Source organism: Mesocricetus auratus, unplaced genomic scaffold, assembly GCF_017639785.1.
Source record: "Mesocricetus auratus isolate SY011 unplaced genomic scaffold, BCM_Maur_2.0 Super-Scaffold_100011, whole genome shotgun sequence".
NCBI lineage: Eukaryota > Metazoa > Chordata > Mammalia > Rodentia > Cricetidae > Mesocricetus > Mesocricetus auratus.
In genome coordinates this window covers 14,838,423-14,853,755 of record NW_024429195.1, presented here as the reverse complement: position 1 = coordinate 14,853,755, position 15,333 = coordinate 14,838,423, and the positions used below count along the sequence as shown (strand labels likewise).

Below are 15,333 nucleotides of genomic sequence, written 5' to 3'. Positions count from 1 at the left end.
GTTCTGAGTTTCTGACATTAAACCCTAGCTGCTCCTTAAATGTGTACCATCTACGCATAGTATAATAACAAAAGAAGTCTGAACCAGCACTCTGGCCTGAGTTTTAACCCCTTTGAGTAACAGTTAATTTCACACATGGGGAAACTTGGGGGGAGGGGCTTACATCAAATTTTTAGCAGAATGAAAATTCAGCAACACATAGGCTTTTATTTACTTATTTATTGCAGTTTCCTAGAAACTAAAATGTAGCAGGAAAAGCTATATCCATAAATCCTACAGATAAGAAACCCATTTTTGAAAGGAGTTGTCTTTAAAAGGGACGTTTAGGGAAATCTTGAGGACTGATGCTATCTATGATTTAAGGTCTACCAAGTGTTTCCTTCTGCACACTCTATCATTCACCTGTCTTTCATTTTGAAAAAAGAAGTCACAGATGATTGGATTGTCTCTCGGAGTCATATTCCTTCAGGCTTCCACCGTTGGAGCACTTTGTGCTAAACTGGTAAAACATACAGATGCTATGTATGAATGCTATATGATGAAATAAAATGGGTGCCTCCACTGTTTCCTGCAGCAGCTGCTGGGTCCCTTTATCTCTCAGCATCCATTTCCGGGATGCACTGATCTCAGAAAGTACCTTTAGAAGGCAGATGGCCAACTCTGTATCTATGATCTCACTGTTGGGAAAAAACAGAACCAGGACTATAAAAAATGTCAACTATTATCTTCTATCAGACGTAGTACAAAGACTTCCATGGATAATACTGGTTAATCTGCACATTTCTATAACATGGCTGCTATTATCAGTCATGCATTTCATATAAGCAGGTGAAACTCCAGGTTCTGTTTAATTTGCCGGTGTTCATGTACAGGCAGCACATATTAAGATAAGATTAAAAGACAGGAAGGCAAACTCCTGAGCTCAAGCCTTTACCACCAGCTCACAGGTGCAGCAATGAGGAAACAGCTCAAAAGAAATTTGTGAGCTCACTGATACAACCAGTTTCTTGACAAACTTGTGACATCTCATTTTCATAGTTCTCTGAGAGGGTTCATGTCTGGTCTTAGGATGGCAGGACACTTGAATTCCACATTTTATGTATCATCCTCCTGAAGGATATGGCTGCTGTTCCTTGGTATATGTATACATTGTTGTGCATAACTACCAAAGAGTCAATTTAGTGGAGAAAAGGAGTACGGATACCTAGGTTTCATATTTAAAGAGATCCACACACACACACACTATGATTGAATTGCCAACACAGGCTACTCATATATTTTCAATATAATTTGAAGGTACAAGGAAAACAGAAATTACAGAACTGTGTTTGTAGCATTGGCTGGTTTGATTCTGTCTTTGTATGTACATGTTTCCATGTGCTTGCGTGGAGTGTGGGCAGGTGTGCATGTGTGTCTACGCATTAAGAGGCCAGAGACAGATGTGGACCATCTTTCTCGCTGCTTTTCTCTTTATTTCTGAGACAGGATCTCTCATTGAACCCAGAGCTCACTGATTTAGCCCTGGAGGTTGTCCTGTCTCTAATTCTTCAGTCCTGGAATTACAGGCTGGGCTGAAACTCAGGTCTTCATGCCCACTTAGCAGACCCTTTACCTACCGGGCCATCTTCTCAGCCCCTAGCTATATGCTTCACAATGATGCAGAAATTGCATTTTCTTTGTTCCTCCCAGTTACTTCCACAGGGTTTAAGCTGCCCAGCATGGCCATTATCTACATAAAGTAAACCATCAGGGGACGAGAGGCTGAGAGAGATGCATTAGGGTAGATGTGAGTACAACTCATGGCATAAGAAGAAAGCGTGGTTATGAGAATATGCCATATGAGAACACGCTTCTGTAGGGTGCAGCTTTACGGACCAGAGGGATAGGCTTGATATTTTAGAACTGAACACATCCCTGTCCCTTTGAACTGTAAGAGAAGTGGAACTTGTGATCTTGCATAGGTTACTGGTCATGCCAGAACTGGACTTAGGGGCAAAGCTGAAGTGAACTTATACGATTTTTCTATTGCACTTCAATGTGCCTAGCATTTTTTGCTAAAATGGACAGGATTTTGGATAAACACAAGTGTCTCATCTTTATTATTTGCCAGAAGTACTTTGAAAACTGTGGGTATATTAGGATTTAGATAAATCCCTCCCCTGCTCTGCTATTATTTTTCAAATGGTTGGGTAATATTTCACAAAAGTTGAAATGCTTTTGAAGTTTGACCTTTTTCTCTACTTAACTAGAGATTTAAATTCCTCATTTCCCTCTAGGAACTTGGGAGGTAATTCATGCAATTAAACTCCATTTTCTACATCTCCACAACCTTCCCCTGTAACAGGCAAAACATCACCTACATTCACTTTGAACAATAAAATATTTGAGAGATTTGCCCCCAGGTAAATTACTCTTTATACTTGTCTCCACCCCTGTTGCTCCATTAAAGCTAGATTCCTTTTAAAGGCACTTTGACTTTTCCAATTAAGTCTTTGACTTAAATTACTTACCACTGACTCATGAGCATATTCCGGTTTTCTTTCAATACCTCTGAGTTTAGGAACTTTGTCCCTGATCAGCATCTGTAGTTTATGTCAGAATTTACAAACTAATGCTATAGCTAGTGTCAAAACTAAGATGGAATACAGAGGTTCCATTAATCCTCCGGGCCCTTCTCTAACCATTCCTCCACCAAACTCAAGTACAAATACATGAGCCCACACAGATTGCCAATTCTGTCTTACAATTGCTTTAAATTTTGGGTGGGGGGAGATCTGAAATTTTGAATTCCCTAAAATATAAATGTCTCCTTTAAAAAAGTTAGCAAAAATCGTGATTAGTAAGAGTCATTAGTAAGACATAAAAACAAAAATAAAAACATCATCATTTATTTACTTTCATAGTCAAAGCAGGTAAATGTTGTGAATTTGTAAATATCTGCACATCAAGATTTGCTTTAAGATCTTGGTTTATTCTTTTTAGTCAATAACATGTATTATTAGTCTGAAAAGTTTCTTGAACTACTTCGTTCTCTTCTGTGATGTGATTCAGTCTTGTTCATGGAAAGAGGATAGGACTAGTATAAAAATGGCTGCTAGTCTAACCCTTCAATGCAGCCTCAGAGGCATCAACTTTCCATGTGCAAGGAACACTTCAAAGTCTTAAATCTCTGATATAATCTTACATTTCTATAGCCATTCAAGACACATTGCTGTATCAAAGGCATTTAATCAATCAACAAACAGAAGCATAAATAAGTTTAATAGTCCAAGGTCACATAACAAGAAATCAGGACACTTTGTCCCAACTCCAGCTTGTTGATCTATAGTAATTATAACCACTGTATAAAGATGATTCACCTCACAAAAGCGTGTGGTGCCAGATCTAACATCTTGCTAGCAGACTGTTTCTCTCCACTAATCTCCCTGCTTCCTGAGAACTGAAGCTTCCTAAAACTTAAGTTTCACAGGTCACAAACTACAAGTATTTCTGCTAAACTAAAAAAAAAAATCCCTTAGACTTCTTCTCTTAAAGTCAGTCAGTAACAGACAGTTTCTGAGCACCAACAAGCAACCTAAGTGATGGTGGGGGGCTGGGGATGTAGCCTTGTACAGGGCTCTGGTCCCCTGGGAATTCCAGAGACATTTCTCCACAGAAGTATAAATATTCATCACTTGCCTTGCATTCTTAATAGGTTGCAGGCATCATCACAAATACTCTACATACTGCTGATTCCTCATAGCCCCCACCACACTGGCATAATTAATTAATGACAATACTGAGGTGCTGAAGTGAGGTCATTGTTCCTAGGTTTCCTGTCTGTGGTGTCTATAAAGCGAAGAATGTCATAGGCAGCTACAACTTAATTCCCAGAACTCCAAAATGTCTACTTTTGAGCCATTTTCTTTGTCTTTCCAGAGATGTTACAAAACAACTTTGTGTTTAGGATTAAGCTGTTTAGTTAAGAAATCCATGTATGTCGTACCAGAGATGGTTTTATGTAGAATCACTCACACTTTGTCACAGACTAGCCCTTAGGGCATCTGCTGTCAAAAGTGCATTGAGCTTTGTGTTATTCCATTAAGCCACTGTGGAGCAACCCTCTAAGCAGTCTTCCTGGAGTATGTAATTCAGTTATTCCTGTGTACCATTCTCTGGGTTCTTAAAATCAGTAAACTACCTATGATCATAAGGATTCAGCAAACAATGATTTAAATAGCAATTATTATCTGTCTCCATGATATTCTACAATGCTATACAAAATGACCATCCCATCTGGCTTGTTGTAGAATATTATTTTAAGATGTGTTACATTTATTTATTTATGCTGTGGAACATTTGTTTTAATGATACAAAGTTATGTTGTATTCTTTTATGCTGCATTTGTTTAACTATGTGAAGTTGTGATTCTTTGCCTGTCTAAAACACCTAATGGTCTATAAGAGCCAAACAGCCAACAGTAAGGCAGGAGAAAGGATAAACAGGGCTGGCATCCAGAGAGAATAAATAAGAGGAGATGGAGAAAAGGATAGAGAAAGGAGCAAGAGAACAGGGGAAGAGACTGGTGGGGGCCAGACCCCCGGCCAGCCCCCCAGCCAGACCCCCAGCCAGTCCCCCAGCCAGACCCCCAGCCAGACCCCCAGCCAGCCACCCAGCCAGCCCCACAGCCAGACCCCAGCCAGACCCCGGCCAGTCCTCCAGCCAGTCTTCCAGCCAGCCAAAGAGTAAGAGTGAAAGTAAGATAAGCAGAAGTGTCGGTGAGTCCCACTTGCTCGGGTTAGCTGTCACTGTGGGTTTCCCCATCATGATCTTGACCCTTGCTCATATAATCCCTCTTCCCTCTCTTCAACTGGGCTCCAGAGCTTGGCCCAGTGCTTAGCTATGGACCTCTTCATCTACTTCCATCAGTTTCTAGATGAAGACTCTATGATGACAATTAGCGTGGTCATCAGTTTGGTCATAGGAAATCAGTTCAGGCACCCTCTCCACTATTGCTAGGAGTCTTAGCTGGGGTCCTCCTTAAGGATTCCAAGGAGTTTCTCTAGCAACAGATGTCTCCCTAACCCCATAATGGCTCCCTCTATCCGGATTTCTCTCTCCTCCTTTCTATCTCTCCTACAACTCAACCATCCCATTCCCTCATGTTTTCTTCTCTACTCCCCTTCAAACCTACACAGCTCCCAATTTACTCAGGAGCTCTTATCTATTTCCCCTTCCCAGGGGCATCCATGCATGTCTCTCTTAGGGTCCTGGGGAACCTGTATAGTACTGAATTAGGTCCTCTGAAGGTGGGTGACAGTTCTGTGGCTTGGGCAGTCGGTGGAGCCACTGGCAGTAGGACCAGGATTTATCCCTAGTGCATGAACTGACTTTTTGGAGCCCATTCCCTATGGAGGGATACCTTGCTCAGCCTTCACACAGGAAGGAGGGGCTTGATCCTGCCTCAACTTGATATGCCATACTTTGTTGATTTCCTATGGGAGGCCTCACCCTTACTAAGGTTGGTTGAGGGGAAGGTTGGGTGGGGGAGGGAGGGAACAGTGATTGGTATGAAAAAATAAATAAAATTTTTTAAAGAAAAAGAAAAAAATATACAAAATTAAGAAAAGGAAAAATCCTGATGGAAAAAAGGTAGACTGGGATAGTTTAAGTTATGAAAGCTGCCTAGAAACAAGCTGGGCATTTATAGAGATAAGATTCCATGTATGATTTATTTGGGAGCTTGGTGTCAGGTCCCCGAAAGAGAAAAGAGTAAAAAACAAACAACAATTGCTTATGGAATCCTGTGTATGTTCCTCCTTTCATTTCAGCTATTTCTTCAATTTCTAAATGCCTATTAAAAAAACAACTTCCTAAGTTATAGCCCATAAACAAATCTTCTAGCAGAAAAATGCTACTGGTTATCAAATAGAGAGAAAAGTTCTTATCATGACCAAAAATAGACAGAGAAAATGATAACACTGAGGGTGACAGTTCATATCACTATAAACAATGCAAACACAACATGCACACCCATCATATAAACATAACCCCAGGACCACTGGTGAGTAATAATTTCACATATCACTGGCATTGAGTTATTTCTAGTTCAAAAAACAATTCCTCAGAATATTCTTCATCTATGAGACTGCCTTTTGATCCACCATCCATTTAACATTTTACCAATGAAGGGTTTTTTGTCTACTTTAAAAGACCACCTCCCACACATCTTGACCCTGCATACAGTTGGAATACATTGTAATAGCAGAAGTCACTTCAAATCTTGTGTTCCTGACTCTAGTTTCCAACACAGATTTGAAACCGTAAGCACAGAGAGAAGACAATTTGGGAACTACCATGCAAAAAATGCTAAAGAAATTTGTCTCCAATCACATTGTTACATTGTGTCCTTCTATTCTGTTATAGCTATAATACTCACTGATGCCCACAGCTGTTACAAGCTTGATTGCAAGTTCAGGAATTTCACATTGCATAAAAAATGGTTCCAGAATGTATCGTCCAAATGCCAGGGATATCACAGCCGTAGCTCCGGGGCTAAGAAATAATATAGTTAGGTTAACTTCAGGCAACGATAAGTAACAGTTTTACTAGAACATTTTATCTTTGGATCTTACTACCTAACATGTGGAACCTAGCTAACAAGGAATTCTAACATGCTTAGAACTTTATATTTCATTAAGTTGCCATACACTCCAAATGAAATATTATCTATACAAGTAATGGCTAAGGTTTTAAAATCTTGGTGAAAATTAGTACTTCTAAGAGTTCATTGCCAAAATGTGTCTAAATATGTAATGTTAACTCTTAATTTTCTAATAAAAAGAAATCTCTAAGCCTAGCAAATATTCTTAATTTCTGAAGAATATTTATATAGAGAGAACCACAGAATAAGAAGACAAAAAAAATCCCAGCCTGAGGAGATGGAAACCCAGACAATAAGTCATCCCACTTTAGTTCTTCAAAGGGAAAAATGAATATTCCATTTCATCTTCAAAATGAGTGCATAGTGTTGCCACACGCAAGAAAATCCACAGAATTGCTTAACATCTCATGAGTCCTTTCAGCTTCTCTTCCTCCTTGTGGTTACCTAACACCCAGGCCTTATCCCTGGATTACCAGAAACCAGCCACCATCACCTGTCTTCAGCCTGGGTCTCCTGCCTCCAATCACCACTACAAACATCATAACTTTCTTCTCTCCCTAGAGACCCCTTTCTCTTTTCTCCAAAGGGGATGCTTTGGTTTGTAAAATGAAGTCTGGTGGTGTCGTTCCAGTACCCTGAAAGCATGCTTTGGTTATGGTCAAGCTCAGATCCAAGCTTCCCCTACTTCTTCGGTCTTTCTCCCAGGATCAAGATCTCAGTCAGCTGCTTTTGCTTCTGTGGTGAATGGCACATGTAGGACAACACCAAATGCCTACTTTTTGTACTTTGTACCTGGGTTCAGTCTTGGGCCAGAAAAGTGTGTTTCCAGCCCTTGCCCTGGGTCTGTCCAAGCGTTTTCCTACACAGCACCAAACCTGTGCCTTCTACACTGCTTATCACAGCAGAACTTATATTCTTCTTAATATGAATCCCAGATTAAAACTCTGTACCTCCACTTGACTTTGAAGTCTATGAGAATAAGACTGTGTCTATGGCTAATCAGAATTTTATCCCAGTGCAGTGGCTAGCACAGTGTCTATCATACAGTAGAAATTCAATAGTTATTAACATATTATGAATGAATTTAACTTTGAAGTCCCCATCATGTTCTGTTGGGAGACTGCTTGAATTCATTTTACAGGTTATTTCTGACAATACAGACTTAATTTGAAAGTATACCTTTAATGTTAGAGACCCTGTGGTCTATTTAGATGTCATGAATATTACTAATAGAAGAGAAGCTTTTATGTACTTAAGGGACCGTGTCCTTTTTCATGTCATGTGTTATTTTGTCGTCTGTTTGAAAGACTACTTAGCAGTGTGAGTCCAGTGTAACAAAAAAGGAATCTAAATCTATTTAGAAGCTTCTAAAATTTATTTAGGTAATCTGGCTATGCACACACTCACACACACACACACACACACACACACACACACACACCATAAAACAGTTCTTTCAAATTAAGGCAACATCTGATTATCAGCTATTTAAGATCAGGAATTGTGGTTCCTTCCAATTTAAATCTCTATCTTGCCATTTGCCATTTGCAGCAACTCGGAAAGAATAAATTAATGAACTGGCACCATATCTGTCCATTGCAAACAGAATGATCACACTCATAGCAACACTGAGCAATTAGATAAAGTTGCACGGCAAATGCATGGATGAAGATGGAGTGAAGTCCAAGGACATCAGGCTGGGCAGCTCAACAGCCTGACAGGCCAGCATTCTAAGTGTTTTTATTTCAAAATAACATAATCTTGGACTTCCTGACACTTGTTAAGAAAGAATTCATATCCAGGATACACAGGGTGCTGATCTAAATAATATGAAAGTTATAAAAGGTTTAAAACCTGTTTTCATATACTTGAAATGGGAAAAATACAACATAGGTAGCTAAAGTATTAAATAAAAGACATGATAATGAGTTCAATGTCAAATGGGATGTAGAGGCTACTTTCATTTTCCCCGAAGAATTAAGAGATGAAAGAAAGCTGGGAAGTGGTGTCACACACCTTTAATCCCAGCACTGGGGAGGCAGAGGCAGAGGAATCTCTGTGAGTTCGAGGCCAGCCTGGTGTACAAAGCTATACAGAGAAACCCTGTCTCAAGAAACCAGGGGGTGGGGGGTGGGGGGTGGGGGGGTAGGGAGGGGTAATGCCACAAACTGGGGATAAACCAGAAATTAACTGCAAATAGAAAAGAAAAAGTGTAAAAGTAAACTTTGAAGAGTACATATTCCTAAGTTGACAGAGGATACAGAAGTATATCCCCAATAGGGAGATCTTAGGGAAACAATAAAAATAGTCTTATCATCATTTAATTCTACCGATTTCTAAGCAATAAAGAACTGTCATTGCCAATGAATCCTGCACTGCTCTGAAGTTTGTTATGAACACCATAACAATCATTCCTGTTAATGAACACCCAAGAGCTCTGCCTTTGTCACTCATGTTAATGGCAGAATGAAAAATCACCTGAGAGTTCAGCTCTGTGTGTCTTATGTTTACAGGGGAGCAAGGTTCCCTGATGATTCCTACTGAATTGTGTGATCAGAAAGTGCAAGTCACATCCTGTGAAACGGTTAGCACAAAACACCTGTGACACCAGCTATGCGTGTGACATCACAGATGCCCCACAATGATGGAGGAAATTTGCTATTCAGAGTGACTTGGCGCTATTCAGTGCCAAGAGAATCAGGAAGGGGACGCGGAATCTTACAGCAACACAATCAAAAGATTTTCGCAACTGCAGATCGCTGGTTTGTTTAATGTGAGGAAATGAATCATTCCTGGTGTGTAAACTTGATTTTTTTTAACTTTTTGTAAAGCATAAGACTTGATAATACACTAAGTTGCTTGGCAGAGACATTTCTTAGTCACGAAAGGGAACTTAGTGGCCTGATGATATAATCAACAATTTAAAAAAAAAACCTCTAATTCCTGGCATTTTATATTGTATCTGGACAGTCAAAGGTGCAGTTTGTCAAGGTGGATTTTGAAGTTTCACCTCCTCTCTAATAAATACCTTCCCTAGAAAAACATATGAATTAAACTTGCAGCTTAAAGGAAACTGTTCAAACCTTACGGCCTTCATGGTTCCAACAAAGTCACATGACACACATTTGTAATTAGCTAAAAATAGTCAAGAAGGTCCTGAAAAGGGACGAAATGAATAGGCTTATTCTCCTTTAATTGTTTCCACATCCTTACCGTATTATGAGCAGTTCCACCCAGACTCGGACAAAAGCTAGCAAAGGACCAAAGACCTCCAGAATGTATGTGTAATGACCACCAGATTTCTTTATGCTCGTACCCAGTTCGGCATAGGACAAGGCTCCTGCGAAAGGTTATAATAAAAAAGGTACAAATTTGACACATAATCAAATAGTCTTGTAACGGAATCCATACAGCAGTGTTTGTGCTGCCTGCCATATGGCTACTTCTTTTGGCCAGAATGGCCTTCTTCATGACATCAAGCTCTTCTTTTAACTTCCTTACACTTGAGACCTGCCTCATGCTAATAAAAAGGAAGAAAGGAAAGAAGAAAGGAAGAGAGAAAGAAAGAAAGGAGAAGGGAGGGAGGGAGGGAGGGAGGGAGGGAGGGAGGGAGGGAGGGAGAGAGAGGGAGGGAGGGAGGGAGGGAGGGAGGGAGGGAGGGAGGGAGGGAGGGAGGGAGGGAGGGAAGGAAAGAAAAGCCAAGGACTGGAAAGATGCCTCAGCAGTTAGGAGCACTGGCTGCTCTTCCAAACTCAATTCTCAGCATCCACATAGTGACTCACAACCATCTGTGTCTCTAGTTCCAGGTGACCCAGTGCCCTCCTCTGGTGTCCCCAAGCACCAGGCATGTATATTGTGAATAGACATGTACACAGGAAAAATACCCATACACATAAGAATCAAATAAAATGAAATGAAAATAACTGTAAGGAAAGAAATTTTGTTTGAAATGGTATCTACAAACATGCTTGAGAACCTGTGGTCAGAAACCAGAGGGCAGAGGGAAAGGACTAGGCAGAAGGTGTCAATGGTACTGACCTGGCCTTTGAATAACAATACCACTTCATGCTAAGACAAGTTAGGCTGTGTACTCAAACTGACCTCACTAAGGCATTTTAAAACATTTTCATAAATATTGTTTCTGTGGCATGTCGAAATATGGGGCATCTGTCTTCAGGAAAGAATGAATTACACCCCTTGTGAGACTTCAGTTAATTGATAGAATATGTTTTGTCAGCAAAATGAATCTTGATTCCATTGTTCTGTTGCTAGAAATGGTTATTATGGAGGTTTTCAAAATGTACACCAAGGAAGTTGAAAGAGCAACTGTTTTACAATGAGATTTCATGTGTACAGTCATGTACGTAATATAAAAATCAGTTATAAACTAAGTTGTATTTAGAAGTATTACTAACATGGGATTGGGGAAGCTATTTAAATTCCCCAAACCTTACTTTTCATCCCCTTTGAAGTGAAAGAATGGACTTCCGTGTCGCAAAAGACTTGTACATACAAAGGTGTACCACAGGTAGAACTGATTCTGACACACAAACACCTCATGACATGGTATGCTCACCTACTAGTTCATAGTTAATTATGATGGACATAAAAATCATAATTTTATCAAAAAAAGAAGAGATAAAAAAAACCTCTGACATTGCTCAGTGCTCAAAGGTAACAAGGTTTCTGCCCAAGCACCTGAAGAGGTTCCACGTGTGGAAAGTAATTACTGATCAATAGTGCCTCCTATAGAACATCCAAAATAAATAGAATTTGGAAATTTAGTGAAGTCTGAGTACTCTTACTGATTCTTTTTCTTTTTTGTTTTTTTGTTTTTTTTTTTTTCGAGACAGGGTTTCTCTGTATTGTTTTGGAGGCTGTCCTGGAACTCTCTCTGTAGACCAGGCTGGCCTTGAACTACAGAGATCCACTTGCCTCTGCCCCCCAAGTGCTGGGATTAAAGGCATGTGCCACCAACTCCCGGCCACTTACTGAATCCTGAATCCAACATTATCTCAGAGTCATTTGGAGAATTTTAAGAGTGAACAAAGGAAGAAAGACTCTAAGACCACACCTTCTGCTCTTTGTCAGAGTCCAGACTCCACCCCAAAGAACAATCCAAGCAGCTCTACTGCCTTTTAATGTTAAAACGAGTTTACAGGTAGCTATTTAAGGACTTTTGGAGTATTTCATTAATGTAGAACTAAAGATAACTAGCTATCATGAGCTTCTTTTGACAAAGTAGTCACCATGTTGGTAGGTTGTCCAGAAAAGCAACCAATATAGTCCAGTTATTGGAAAGAGTCTTAAGCACCTTGCAATTAACTGTCAGGGAATCAATACCCAGACCCCTGTACACTTTGCCCCAGGTTTGATTTGAGTTCTGAGAGAATGGAATTTTCATTTAAAGGTCTCAAGCTCCATAACTATGTGCCCAGATGAAAAGAAGTTCAAAGCTGGCTATAAAAGTCCATGTGTTGACCTCAGAACTCAAAAACTTACAAACCAAATACAGGTGCTGCTCCCCTCGCAGAGGGTGACTTTGCTCGCTCCCCAAAACATCCACAGCACTAGACAGTGGGAACTTCATTGGCCACACAGAGCCTAGGGACCACCCTGCACATTTGCCTTGAGCTAGACAAAATCATCCTACAAAAAGTTCATTTCACAAGTGTTAAAACGTGTCAAGTAATTTACTGAATAACAAATTCTTATCACCCACTCCTGGAAGGTTAAAACATCACGTGCCACCAGGTATTGGTGGCGCATGCCTTTAATCCCAGCACTCAGGAGGCAGAGGCAAGTGGATCTCTGTGAGTTCCAGGCCAGCTTGGTTAACAGAGAGAGTTCCAGGACAGCCTCCAAAACAATAGAGAAACCCTGTCTTGAAAAACAAAAAACAAAAAACATCACGTGCCAAAACACTTTAAGTTGGGGGACTTGCCTGGTTCACATTCTTGACTTGTATTCCCTGAGTTCTAGAGCTTCAAGTAACAGAAAGAATTTTCTCCTTGGATCTTGCTTGCTTCCTACTTGTGAAGACTCCGTGTCCAGAAAGCTCCCAGTAATTTAGGTGGAAACAATATGAGGGCACATCTCTGAAGCTAACACTCAAGCATCCACTGGGGCTCACGTCACACCCCCTCAGCTGCTCCCTCTAGTTTCCTGAGTTTCCACCAAAGATGGCAGACTTACATACAAGCACATTTCCTCCAAACAAGTCAGCGTGTCTTTAATTAACTCAACCAAGTAATTAATGTAGAGCATCTGAATACCACTGATTGTGTGTGAAAAGTATGCCAAGTCCAAGAAACTGGTTGTAGTTTTTCTGATTTAGATATTGATTTATTCTAAATATATCAAATACTGTAAGACATTTAAAGCCTGGGGGGTACTCTGTCACTTAAGATCAACAACTGAGCTTCTCTTTGCCAGGACCACTCTAATATTAACAACGGCAAGGGCTCTGCTGGAGTTTTTGATAACTCTATTACTCCAAACAACTCAGAACTGGAAAGGGACAGCACACAGCTGTCACCTGACATTCATGAAGCATAATCTATTCACATGAATGATGTCCCCAAGTTTCCCAGATTCCATAGATCTTTCTGTAATAAGTGTGTTTTCAATATTACTGGAAATCTCTCCATCCTAAAAACAAATACTTAAGTTCTCTGGGTAGGTAATTCTCCCCAAACAGTGATTTCAAATATCACAAGACCTAAGCAGAAAGAATGAATGGAGCAAGAGTTAGCAATTGGACCCAGAGTAACTTGGTCCCAGGTTAACGAAGTCACTTTAAAGTGTGGGCTACTTTGTGATCAACGTATAAATCAAATTACAATAAATTTTAAAAAACTGACCATTCATCATTTTTGTCACCTTTACAATGGACCTGGAGAGTTTCATGTTGATTTGTCCTCCTGATCAAGAATTAATTATCTCCTCTACAGTATTAATCCTCAAACCAACCAAAGAAACATACATTTTGAAGAGAAAAAATAATAACCATGGTAATACCAGTTCTGGCTAGAAGACCAACAGGTAGAGAAATGATCTGTTTCCCCAGAGACCACAGACATCACAGAAACAGATCCAGGTATGAAGAGAAGACTGGCATCCAAGTGAAGCTGGCAAACTCATGCTGAGAAACTTTCTCAACGATGTTTAAAAAGATTTAATAATAAGGGGGGCTCAAGGCATCGCCATTTTGCTACTCACAGAGCCCGAGTCACATCAAACACTTGTTTCCCCCAAGGACTTCTGAAAGCATTGATTAGGAACGAACAAGTCTATGAATTGAAAATATTTTTTTAAAAAAGCAGAGAGTGCTACCCATTTGGTAAGCTAATGAAATGTCAGTGACACTGCTCTGAACATCCGGTTCTGCACGTAAATTGGCCAAGCAGGCTGTACCTCACAGGTGTTTCAGCCAGCCAGCCAGCTGCCACAATGCTCTAAGCGTGCCTCACAAAACCTAAACCCTTGGCAGAGAAAGCTTGCCTGGCTTTCGGGGTCATCAAAGTTAGGTTTTTGCTCTCCTCACACCTGAGAAAAGCCAGAGAAGAGTCCCGGACAGGAAAAGAGCATGTAGCCTGAAGGAAAGAGTCTGAGAGGATTCAGTCTGATGCCAACAGCGGACCGTGTGTTGTTTGGGTTGTGCACATACCTGAACAACAGCAACAGAAATTCAAAACATTTCCTGTAGTATTTGCCATTCATCTCCTCCTCAGAAATAAACCCTTTGCTCTCCCAGAGAGCCACACAGCCACACCCCCAGAGAAGAAGTGCACTCACCAAAAAGTGACAGTACTCCACAGGCAGACCACAACACCAGGGACATGCCCACGCTGCCCGTGTTCTGGAGTATGCCCTTGGGGGAGATGAAGATGCCCGCTCCGATGACGGTGCCGATGATGATGGAGACCCCCCTCAGCAAAGTGATCTTCTTTTTCAGGACCACTTTCTCCTGCCCAGGTGCCTCTTGGTCCCCCATGGAGGGCAGCCTCCCGCTCACATTGCCCTGCAGGTAACCTCCTTTGGAGATGGTGGCCACAACTGGCTTTCTGACCATGGTAGTGTCACACCAGGGGAGGGGGAGTGAAAAAAGAAAAACAGAGGAAAAGCAAAACAAAACAACAAAACAAACTTTCAACTTTGGTTTCCCTAGACGTGACTGATCACTGATCAGTCTCTGCTTTCCCTTGGCTTTCACTGGCCGGCTCGGCACTGTTTTGTCCACAGGTGAAAACTCTGGGGTGTGCTCTAGCCTCCGCCGCTATCTAATTCCTCCTCTGGCGCCCTGCGAGCACCTGTGTGGCATCGGCTCCGGGAGCAGGCGGTTTGCTGCAGCCGCGGCTGCTGCCCTATCATTACACACCAGCTCAGCTTCCTCGTGGGCTCGTATTTATGCTACCGCCTGTCACACCAACTTACTGAGCTACAATGATGATGCAAATTCTCCAGGTTTGCATCAGCCACAAGAGAAAGCTCCACCTTGGGAAAGCGCCAGCATTACTCAGCTTTTTTTTTTTTTTAACAGTAGTGGGCGTGTTGCTCAACTGACCCAAAGCATTTCCCTGAACAAAGCAGACAATTAAAGAGAGGGGCTTAACCAATCCAAAAGAAGTAAACCAGGAACAGACATTGTTGTCGTGGTGACTGTAAGCAACTCGGCTCTCAGAGGGAAA

General features: G+C 41.0%; 1 protein-coding gene across 2 annotated transcripts in view; it reads right to left on the bottom strand.

Annotated features, from left to right (window-relative positions):
• The window catches only part of Slc7a11 (solute carrier family 7 member 11), a 78,965-nt gene extending 63,879 nt beyond the window's left edge, over positions 1-15,086 (bottom strand). Inside the window, exons 1-3 of one of the 2 annotated variants that reach the window (XM_040754450.1) lie at positions 14,441-15,086; positions 9,857-9,983; positions 6,419-6,534 (exon numbers count right to left, since the gene is read on the bottom strand). In XM_040754450.1, the coding sequence (XP_040610384.1) occupies positions 6,419-6,534; positions 9,857-9,983; positions 14,441-14,717 (520 nt within the window). In that variant the 5' untranslated portion in view covers positions 14,718-15,086. Of the gene's footprint in view, positions 1-6,418; positions 6,535-9,856; positions 9,984-14,312; positions 14,421-14,440 lie in introns of those variants that run through there. The other variant, XM_040754451.1, reaches the window with a different exon arrangement.
• Positions 15,087-15,333: the final 247 nt, after the last annotated feature.